Raw genomic sequence first — 10,747 nt, forward strand, 5'->3', positions numbered from 1 at the left:
GACCCTAAATATTGGCAGAGTTATTTTTTTAAACCCGAACTGGCCCTAGACTTGGTCCCAAATATCGATTGAGACAATATTCGAATCTGACCTAGACCCGATTAAATATAATGCACATATCTTTTAGATAAAATATTCTCAATATTTTACTTATTATTCTAGATGTGTAATTTGACATATGAAATGATATATGTATAAAGTATTCTCGAGTCGGAACATGCTTTACTTGACTCTAAATATTACCCGTGTCTAATTTTTGAATCGAAACTCATCCCTAAACCTAATAAGACCTAGCCCTATTTAGATATAATCATAATCGGACCAAACTAGATGAACAAAGAGGATGGTCGGATCCTACTCACCCTTACCATCAATTATTGAAAGATAGATGTTGGGACAAAGATTAGATTACTGTGGGTACCCCTCAACCTACCACCGTTTATGTCATTGAAAATGTGATACCATAGTTTTCTGTTCTCGAGTATTCACTTCTGGTGTTTTCGGACACTTTTACTTTTGCTACCTCTCTATCTGCTACGTGTACTTTTACCCGTAAAAATGCGAAAATCATCATATATAATATATAATATATAATAATTAAAAAACAAACTCTCGCTGCTATTGCCTAATCCAGAATCAACGAAAAACTGCGCAATCGTTCGTATTATTTTTTCCTCAACAGAATAAAATAAACTTTAACGAATATTCCAATTAGTTAAATGCTTCAGTATAATAATAATAATAATCTGTGATTCATTCGGAGCCAATTATTTATGTTTCATCGATTCAATTTCAATTCCCTCTAAAATCACGTTCTTAAGGTTTGTTTATTTTCTCCGTTTTCTTCTGATTATCGAGTTTTAGGGTGTTGGGTTTTGTTTTTTCCCTAATTGTCTTTGTTCAATTAATTGAATTGATCATTGATTTTTTGATATTTTTAATTGGTTGGTCGATTGAATTGATGTTCAATGTTTCAGTTCCATTGTCAACTGGAATCGTCGAATTTAACCAATCCAATGAATTTCCCTTTTGAATAATGTAGAAAAGCTACAAAAAATTGACATCAATTTTTGTGTACATGATTTTTGCTTATCGTAATTTGAACTCCAGTTGATTAAAAAACTCATAGTTACATGGTTGGAGTACCTGTTGTGAATGCATTACCGATTCTAAGTCGGTTCCTCACTTCTTACATTATTATTACAAAAGACTTATTATTACAAAAGACTTATTTTATATGGAACTCGATAGTCCAACCCGATATACGATAATTAAATTAGAGAAGTAACTAGGAAAAACATAGTTTTTGTTAGATTTGGATTGGTAATTGAATGATTTGACGTTAGCTTACATTTGGAAATTCTATCACTGTTTTATTGTAATGAACCATCACTAATTGTTTTTAATTTGGAATTGTTGATATAGGATAGTAAAATAATGGTAACTGCAACCATGGCTACTGCAGCAAGTGCAGCTGCTATTTTGTACTACACATTGAATAGGAAGCTTCAGTCTAGCAAGATTGATGATGAAGAACATACCACAGATGCACAAACCAATGCGCCTTTAGGTACTGACCGTGTTTCTCATAGATTAATCCAAGCCCCTGGTACCTGGTTTGAGACAATTTCAACGTTATCAGAGACTCTTAGGTTCACCTATTCAGAAACACTTGGGAAATGGCCCATTGGAGATTTGGCATTTGGTATAAGCTTTCTTCTCAAGAGTCAGGTAATGAATGGCACATGGGGATTTTGCTTCTTTATGTGTGGTCCCTCGTTTTTTTGGTTACAACTAAGGGTATGTCCCACCTTATGAGTAAAGACTAATCATTTTGGGGTATATGATTGTCCTCCCAACAAGTGTCACTCAATCGTTCCTAGACCTTTTGGTCTACCTAAGGCCTTATACTACTAAACCAACATTTTGATGGTTGTGGTCCCTGGTTTTAAGCAACTAAAAAGAGATAAAAATACTGTGAAGTATTGGGGCAATTTAGTAAAGTAGCTTCTAAGAGTGGAATATTAGGATATAGAATTAGGAAAGGTGGGTGCATGTTTTTAAGGCAGAACTATAATTGAATGGTTTGAAGACCAATTTACTCCTTATCATGCAATAAAAAAACTATGGTCTTTGAAGAAATAATGTAATGTTTGGACAGCAGTGTTATACCTTATATTATCTCTTAATTTATCCAAATATATTTGGGGCAATTTAGTTTTTTAAGGATCCTCAACTTCAGAGCAGGGGATTGAGTTCATATTTTCAATTTTTGAGTTTCTGCTGCTATCATGTTCAATGTCATATTCGATTGTTTTTGGATTTTATGTTTTACAAGATATACTTGCTGTTTCTACTTTCAAGGAGAGTAAGGTGGTAAAGTAGGTTGAATAATGGAATATCAATATGAATCCCAATTGAACTTCAACCCTGAAATATTTCACATGGTCCATGCAACAATATATATTTTTCTATTGATTTAAATCATATATTAATCTATTTTTAACGATAAATCATTTTCATGACATCCTTGGAAAACACAATCTTGATTTTTTAGCCTGTACTTTTGCATTTCATCATGTATCTGCTTTTTAAATGCTTAAGCTTGGATGTTAATATTATGTTAGTTTTAGATTTTGGACCCTCTAAAATCAATAGGACCTGCCCAAAATCATTTTTGACACTTTGTAGTTGAAGTAACTCAGGAGTAGCTTTTGCAGTGAAGAAATTTGTTTTTAAGATGGGACCTAGTAGTTTTCCAAAAAGGCCATATAACAATTCCAAAACAATGATCAAATGTAAGAAGTTGGACCTTGTCATTTTCTAGACATATCCCTAAATTATACTGCAAAAGTAATCATACTCTATAATACCCAAACAAATGGAAAATTCTGAAATCATTTCTTTTACAGTCTAATCCAAATGAACCCCAATTTACTACACTATTGATATTCACAGAACATTAGCTTTGTGTTTGACCTGCAAAATGGCTTTGTATTTTGCAGTTTTCATGCTTCCTTCTTTATTTTCATTCCTTGTTTTCAAATGTTAAGGTTTCCGGGGTATACTTTGCAGGGAAACTATAATGTTGACAGTGTCTTTGGCGGTAAGGATAGTTCACAACTGAAAGGATCTGACATTATTGCCGAACTTAAGTATCTCTTAAACTTATTGACATTGTGTTGGCATTTTTCGAAGAAGCCCTTTCCATCATTTCTGGAAGAAACTGGCTACACTGAAGAAAATGTTCTCCTTCAGGAACCAAAAGCAGGAGTAAGTCTGTTTATAACAATTCAATATTAGTACCCCTGTATTTTATGTACTATTCCTTTTGAAGAAGGATGGAAAGCTGAAGTGACAGAGGATGTTTTAGACAAAAAAGTTGAGAGGATGTTGTATTAGACAGAAAATTGGGATAGAAAGGTTGGAATTGAGGCTCCGAACAGTTTTCCTTGTCTGAACTTATGTTGGTGGAAGGTTATGAGAGCTAAGAGGTGGCCATGACTAAGAAAATTAGATGAAGAAATAATACTTGCTGCCATATCAGTTGTTGTATTTCATTCGGTATAAACTAAATTTGTAAACTTGTGTTCATTTTTCATGCAGATTTTGAAACCAGCTTTTACGATAATAGCTGATCACAGCATGGGATGCTTTCTCTTATTGATTCGTGGCACACATAGTATCAAGGATACTCTAACAGCTGTCACAGGAACTGTGATACCTTTTCATCATAGTGTAGTTTATCAGGGGGGAGTTAGTAATTTAGTTTTAGGGTATGCACATTGTGGAATGGTTGCAGCCGCTCGATGGATTGCAAAGCTTGCAACTCCTTGTCTCCTTGAAGCACTTCGCCACCACCCTGACTATGAAGTTAAAGTATTCATATTTCTTTTCATAACGTGCCCTGCTTCTCTGACTAAATAATCATTTTAATGTCCACTTCCTTGTTAGATCATAAAATCATTATTTTTCAAAAACAATAATAATCTTGTGCTGAAGCGATATAGCTAGTGCGTGTAATGTTTTCTGTCACGTTTTTCACCTCCACATTTTTGTTAATCATATAAGAGAATCGGAGGCTATATATTTTGACAACAGAAGTTGTTTTCTCAGTTCTTGAAACCATTCAGTTTGTAAATATGCTGATTGGCTCTTAATTTCTCTTTTCTGGCATTCGTCAACCTATATTGAATCTTAAGCTTCAAATAGTTTATTATGATGTTTCTCTGGTTTTGTGAATTAATTTTAAAGGTCTTTTACGTAGATTGTAGGGCACTCCTTGGGTGGAGGCACAGCAGCACTCCTGACGTATATATTAAGAGAGCAAAAGGAATTGTCTATGACTACATGTGTTTCATTTGCTCCAGGTCTGTTTTTGATATAGTTGCAGAACCTATATTCTGTGTAACTATGAATCTGCATTAGGTCCAAATTTAAGGGAGACCTTGGTGGCTTCCTGGAACACTTAGGGACTTTTATACACCGTGAGTCTCTGTTCCTTAATTGTTGCAGCTTTGTACTAACATCCCGTTACTCACGCAGCTGCTTGTATGACATGGGAGTTGGCAGAGTCGGGCAATAGTTTTATCACTTCTGTTATAAATGGAGCTGATTTGGTGCCTACATTCTCAGCTGCTTCTGTAGACGACTTGCGTTCTGAGGTTGTGATCCTAAAGTTTAAAAAAAATTATGCATTTCAGAATTATTTTGTAATCTTGATGTTATGGCCAATATTTGATGATATTTGTAGAACTGGTGAGATGCTGGTTCCTATCAACCGCCATAATCTATGGGAAAGGCTTTTCGTTAGGGTTAAAGTTTTATTGTTAACAAATTGAAGAATTATTTTATCGATATGCATGATAGCTCTCTAGCAAGAGATACACTAGGGAATGTAATTAAGTAGTTTACCCAGCAGCCACAGGGTTGTACAAGTAAAACTGCTTTAAATTTGTCAAGTTTCATTCATGGTCATGAACTGTTTTAAGTATTCTCAAAACTGTATTAAAAGGAGTTGTAGGATATTTTAGCTCTCCAAGGATGTCTTTCTTTCACATAAAATCATAGTACCTGATTCAGTTTCTTGCATGATGTCGTTTGCAGGATGAATGTATTTGCGGATCTTTCATTTTCTCTATTCTTCATCATGTGTTAAAATTAGTTTTACTTAAATTTTCAGGTGACAGCGTCTGCATGGATAAATGACTTGAGGGATAAAGTTGAACAAACAAGAATACTCAGTATTGTCTATCGTTCTGCTTCTGCGTTGGGTTCTCGCCTCCCATCCATCGCTACCGCTAGAGCAAAAGTTGCTAGGGCTGGTGCAATTTTGCTGCCAGTTTCTAATGGTACCCAGGTACTTTTCCCTTCTGTTAAATAGATTTATTCCCTTCTGGACAAGTTATCATACAACAATCCCTTGTGTAGGTCACAAGTTTATTGGTGTTACAATCCAGTAATCAAAAGCACTAGTACTATTTATTTACAAGCGTAACTTGAAGATTTAAGTTTTAATCTTGTTAGTTCTCTTTTAAGGTTAGGGGCTGATGTGTTCAATCTTGTTATGCATTAATACAGTGTCACTGATTCACATTTATTTGACAACTTCACTTTGCTGCTAATTCACCATTTGAGTTTTGAACAACTGCAGGTTGTTATGAAGAGGGCCAAGAGTATGGCTCAGGTAGCATGGACGCGTCCAAATCTGAACCTGACCTCATGGTCATGCATGGGACCACGTCGCCGAGCCGTGGCTTCTCATTCAAATACCAAAGTCGAAGCTAGTTCCCCTAGATCTTCATCCTCTGCGAATGAAGAGAGTTCTGACTCACTTATTTGTTCTCCTAAGAAGGGAGTTAATGCAAAGAACATGAACCTTCCCGTATCTTCATATGTAGAACAGTGGTCTTCTGAAATTGAATGTGCCAATGAAAGGACTTCCGATGCCGAGAGGAATGTCGATCATGATGATGGCGAGCACATGACGAATCATAATAGGTATGAGGATCAGGTAACTGAAGTTGAATTATGGCAACGACTGGAGCACGAACTGTATGACAGACTCGACGGCGAGGTTGAGGAGATAAGGGAAGAAGAAGAAGCAGCCATAGCAGAGGAAACTGGTGGGCAAACCCACAACTCTGCACCGGAAATGAATGAAGATCATAGATTTTTCCCTGCTGGAAAGATAATGCACATTGTTACATTCCACTCTGATGCTGATGAACCTGCAAATGACAGTAGTTCATCATCTTCGAGTTCCGACAGTAGCGAGGTAGATGATGCTAAGATTGGGATTTTCCTTACTCCAAGGTCTCTGTATAGTAAGATCAGACTTTCACAGAACATGATCAGTGATCACTTCATGCCAGTTTATAGTAAGCAGATTGAAAGTCTAATTAAGGAACTGGAGAAAGATTCTGCTGTCTCAAACCATGTCCCAAATTCTGTTTCGCATCAATGACAATGAAACAAAAATAGAAAAAAATAATGAATACTTAATTTTTTTAATTGACATGATATGTTTTCGTTGGTGCAAGACAAGATTTGGGACATCAGATCCTTCTTCATAGAACTAAACAAGTGGTGTTGTAGGCAAAGTAACATTCAAAAGTAGATTTTTTTAGTACTATACTAGGGAGTCTTTTAGTCTCCCTGACCTCAGAACCAAGTGCCATAAGAACAGTGATTTTTGTGTTATGCTGTGTGGAGGAACCGGAATGGCGGCGATGACAGCCATCGGCCTCCTTATCTAGTGGTGGTAAAATCAGTAGATGCTTTTGACATTGATGTTGGCAAGGGGAAAGTAACTGTAAATGGTTCCCCAAAATCAAGTTGTTTGTGAATAATTATAATGGTGGTAGACTGACCTGGAAAGAAAAAAGATTATACTGATTCGTTACATTCTCAGTGAAATGACTTTCTGATTCACTATCTATGTCAATTCAATGTTTGATGTGTTCCATGTTCCATGCTTTCTATTCCTTAGGAAGTGTTTTTCTTTTGTGTTGATTATGGCATTGGTAGGGATGGGTCATATGGTTCTAACATTTTGTAGGTTTGGGGTAAGAAAAAAATTAAACTCTTAATTTAACTATATGAATTCATTGTGATAACAAAACAAAAATAAATATTCAATATATCAAATAATTTAATTATATAATTTATTGTTTAGAAAGATTAGATATCATAAATATAATGTAATTTAATATTAAGCTTAAACTTCTGGTGTGTATGTTTATGAGGAACTACTAGGTATTTAGATGAATATTTATATTTTGGATCAATCAAAATATGTCATTTTATATTATTTTTATAATTCTATTCAATATAGATAAAAACACAGAGTTTTCTTGGAACAAAAATCCATGTTTATCCTGATGAGGTACTTATTGAGTAATGGAGAGGTTAAAAAAGGTTAGATTCATTAAAAAAAATATATATAAGGTTATTTATGCAACGAATGGGGATGGAAACTCAAAGTGGAATAGGTATTCAAATGGAGTAATTCCAAAGAGATCGTCAACCACAAGTTCAATTAAATCTCACTTCCAAGTTCCAATTTACATGCTCATAAATACGTACCAACTACCTAACTAATATTGTTTTATTTATTTTTGTGAAGCGCTTAGTAAAATATTAAACAATCGTCACTACTACATCTGAAAAATTAGTATATATAAAATTATATTAATTTGAAAAACTAATAAAGAAATCGACTTAAACAATTTGTTAAAACAAAATGTGTGTAAATTATATTTTAGAATTATAAAAATGTATTAGTTGTATGTTTGATTTTCCATAACAACATTATAGGTAAAAATATATAAGTCGCTTTCATAAAAAATTATAATTTGAAATTAAAATCGGCTAGCATGAGAAAGTACGATTTAAATGAAAATCGGCCTATATAATTGATATGTCCAATTTTATTTAGATTTGACTTATAAGATTATATAATTGGTATAATTGTTGTACTATATCGATATTAAGATTAACTCGATTTTCTAGTTTACTTACTGATATAATACTGTTTTTATATCAATGACAATTTAAAATTATTGTGAAAACAATAAGATTGAATCATTTGAATGCTTATCTGCTAGAAATGTAAAAATAAAAATATCAAGGAAGTGTTATATCCCTTCTTCAAATAGGAATTAGACGTTTCTTACGTATGGGAGAAAGAAATTTTGTCAAAATATATCATTTACGATAAGACATATATCTTTTAATTTTTAGTGATAAAACACTTTGAATATTAAAATTAAGAACATGATTGAATGCACAAATAGGGTCCATTGTTCCATTAGACATGAATGAATGCAAAAATGAAATGTCACTTCCACTGTCGGTAAAAATAAGATTGGAATTAAGAGGGGTGAATTAGTTGATTTAAAAATTATGACTATATTTTCTGCAATATCAAGAGTCAAGAGCAATGAAAATAATTTGCAGAAAATAACAAGTAAATAATTGAAGAGATAAAGAGAGAAGAGAGTACACCAGAATTTTATACTGATTCACTTTCTTGTCTATTGAATGCTACATCCAGTACTCTTACAGTACAAGAGATTTTCTACTAAATATTATGAGTTGTAAACTTGTAATTACAATATCTCACCTCAAGACTTCTATGTACCTTACACTCTCTAATACTTATAACATTGAAAAACACATTTCCAAGTAACTTTATCATCTATGTAGTTTTCTGAGAGCAGCATACTTTGTGATATTCTTGTCTTGTATTGAGTATGCTCCCCCTATTTTGTATATCCCTTTCATTTGGAGTTATGTACTATATTATTTTAATTGTTCATTTTTAATTACTAATCAATAATTATAATAATGATTATTATGAATTAAATATAAAATTAGAAGATCAATTTATGAAGAGTGTTTTCATTTTAAATAAAACTACCTTTCTCATTTGAGGAGATATTTCCTATTTTTCTATTCTCAACTCCAAAGAGGAGATATTTCCTATTTTTTTAAACCTCTCTCTTGATCTTTCCTCTCTATGCTAAGCTTTCCATCCATCTGAATTGGATGAAGTATGTAACCCTCGGTCTCATTTGATTTTAGATTCTACTCCATATAATATAATTTTATTAATGAAAGTATTAAACTATGATATCAAATTTATTGAATTGATAGAGAGAGAGAGAAAATGCAGTTGACAAATACCAAAGAAAACGTATTGTTAATACTGTGGAGCATACACCAAAATGGTGAAAGAACATAATAATTTACTATAATAATTTGGTTTAATCTCTTTGAATTGGATGTTGATCAATGAATAATTTAAGTTTACACGCATGATACGTGTAGTGTCGTAAGGCATGATGATACTTCTATCAAATCAATTCACTTTAATCAATTACATCAACCACTACAAACTAGACATGTTGTCGTTGTTATCTACAAAACGTGTTGAAAAGCCATAATAAGGTAATTGGTTTTAGTTGACCTAAATCAATAGTGATGTGGATGATGAAAAGATTAAAGTGGCATGGGTTAGATAGAGTCCGGTCACAAATAGATACTTAGCGGTATGAATAAAGGGAAAATATAGACTTAAGGATTATAAAATATACTCTCTTTTTATACAAATTTTATTTAAAAAAGAAGTTACATATGATACAAGAAAAAAGAAGTTGTTGAAAATAAGAATGTTACAAATCGATGTTGAGACAAGTTATGGGGTTAACTATCCAGTCGGAATAAGGAATGGAGTTTTTGCCTCTTTATCCATTCATCCAAATCTATGATTTAACCCTTATAGATTCTAGAATATGCTAAGGAAAAAATGGCTCAATCGAATGAAACATGAAGTCATTCATAAAAAGCCAAATAGTTTATGCTGTAGCTATATGACACATCATAATTTCAAACATTTCTTGCTAGTAACCATGCCCATGTGAGTAAGGAAGTGATGAATGATGCTAAGTGGTAAAATAATGCCGATGTTCAACCAATTGTAGATTAATTGCCAAACTGAATAAGTGAAGTTGCAGGATGAGAAAATGTGTTGAATGATTCAGAATGCTCTTTGCAAAAGGTGCTTCTCCATGAGGTAGAGACCCCCCCCCCTCTTGAAAAGGTCCTCTACCTATCCTACAAAAGTTGCCAAACAAAAGTAATAACCTCAAAGGTACCTTTGGAATTCCAAAGAAGATGAAGATGGTAATTGTTGAATGTTTGTTTGTTTATAAATTATAAAATATATTTATGAGATAATTCTAAAATATTTTCTTTCATTTATTGATCTTTAAAACCCAACTCACAAGCGAATCTTTATATGGTTTTACTCACCCATCCACCATAAAACAGGGCTAGTGTGATGTTTCCAATTAGGTTTCTAAAAATGGATCAACATGTTCCTTCTTATTTTCTACTGAGCCACAATGAATTGAGCCAAATTAACCTACATTGTCATTTCTAGAGATAGATATAATGACTTAGATAGCAACCCTACTTTTATAAATCGTTAGACTCACGTTAAAGTTTTTGCATCTATATGTTTTTCTTTCACATTATGAAAATTTATGAACTATATACACTCGCATATGGTCGCGCACACATCTTTGTTCCTTCAAACACAAAATACTCTAGAGGTAAATATTCATGAAACATGGACCAAGCTAAGACGTGTTGAAAATTCACATAATAGATTATTTAATAACATGAGATATAGACAAAAGAATGCATGGTTCACATGCCAAATATATTAGGGGTTAAAGGG

At 33.2% G+C, this 10,747-nt stretch overlaps 1 protein-coding gene across 1 annotated transcript; it reads left to right on the plus strand.

The window, feature by feature from the left end:
• On the plus strand, nt 733-6,879 carry LOC109355936. Its single transcript, XM_019599228.1, has 8 exons — nt 733-821; nt 1,426-1,731; nt 3,076-3,273; nt 3,607-3,879; nt 4,268-4,370; nt 4,546-4,664; nt 5,183-5,359; nt 5,654-6,879. Exons 2-8 carry the CDS (start codon nt 1,438-1,440, stop codon nt 6,464-6,466), a joined length of 1,977 nt encoding a protein of 658 aa, XP_019454773.1. The 5' UTR covers nt 733-821; nt 1,426-1,437; the 3' UTR covers nt 6,467-6,879.

The sequence above is a fragment of the Lupinus angustifolius genome, chromosome LG09 (genome assembly GCF_001865875.1).
Source record: "Lupinus angustifolius cultivar Tanjil chromosome LG09, LupAngTanjil_v1.0, whole genome shotgun sequence".
Taxonomy (NCBI): domain Eukaryota; kingdom Viridiplantae; phylum Streptophyta; class Magnoliopsida; order Fabales; family Fabaceae; genus Lupinus; species Lupinus angustifolius.

Excerpts from the sequence above, each read along its gene's own strand:
- LOC109355936 (XM_019599228.1), top strand. The coding sequence starts at position 1,438 with ATGGTAACTGCAACCATGGCTACTGCAGCAAGTGCAGCTGCTATTTTG. Across the intron at positions 4,371-4,545 it reads ATGTGTTTCATTTGCTCCAG|CTGCTTGTATGACATGGGAG; the intron begins GTCTGTTTTTGA and ends TTACTCACGCAG. Across the intron at positions 4,665-5,182 it reads TAGACGACTTGCGTTCTGAG|GTGACAGCGTCTGCATGGAT; the intron begins GTTGTGATCCTA and ends TTAAATTTTCAG.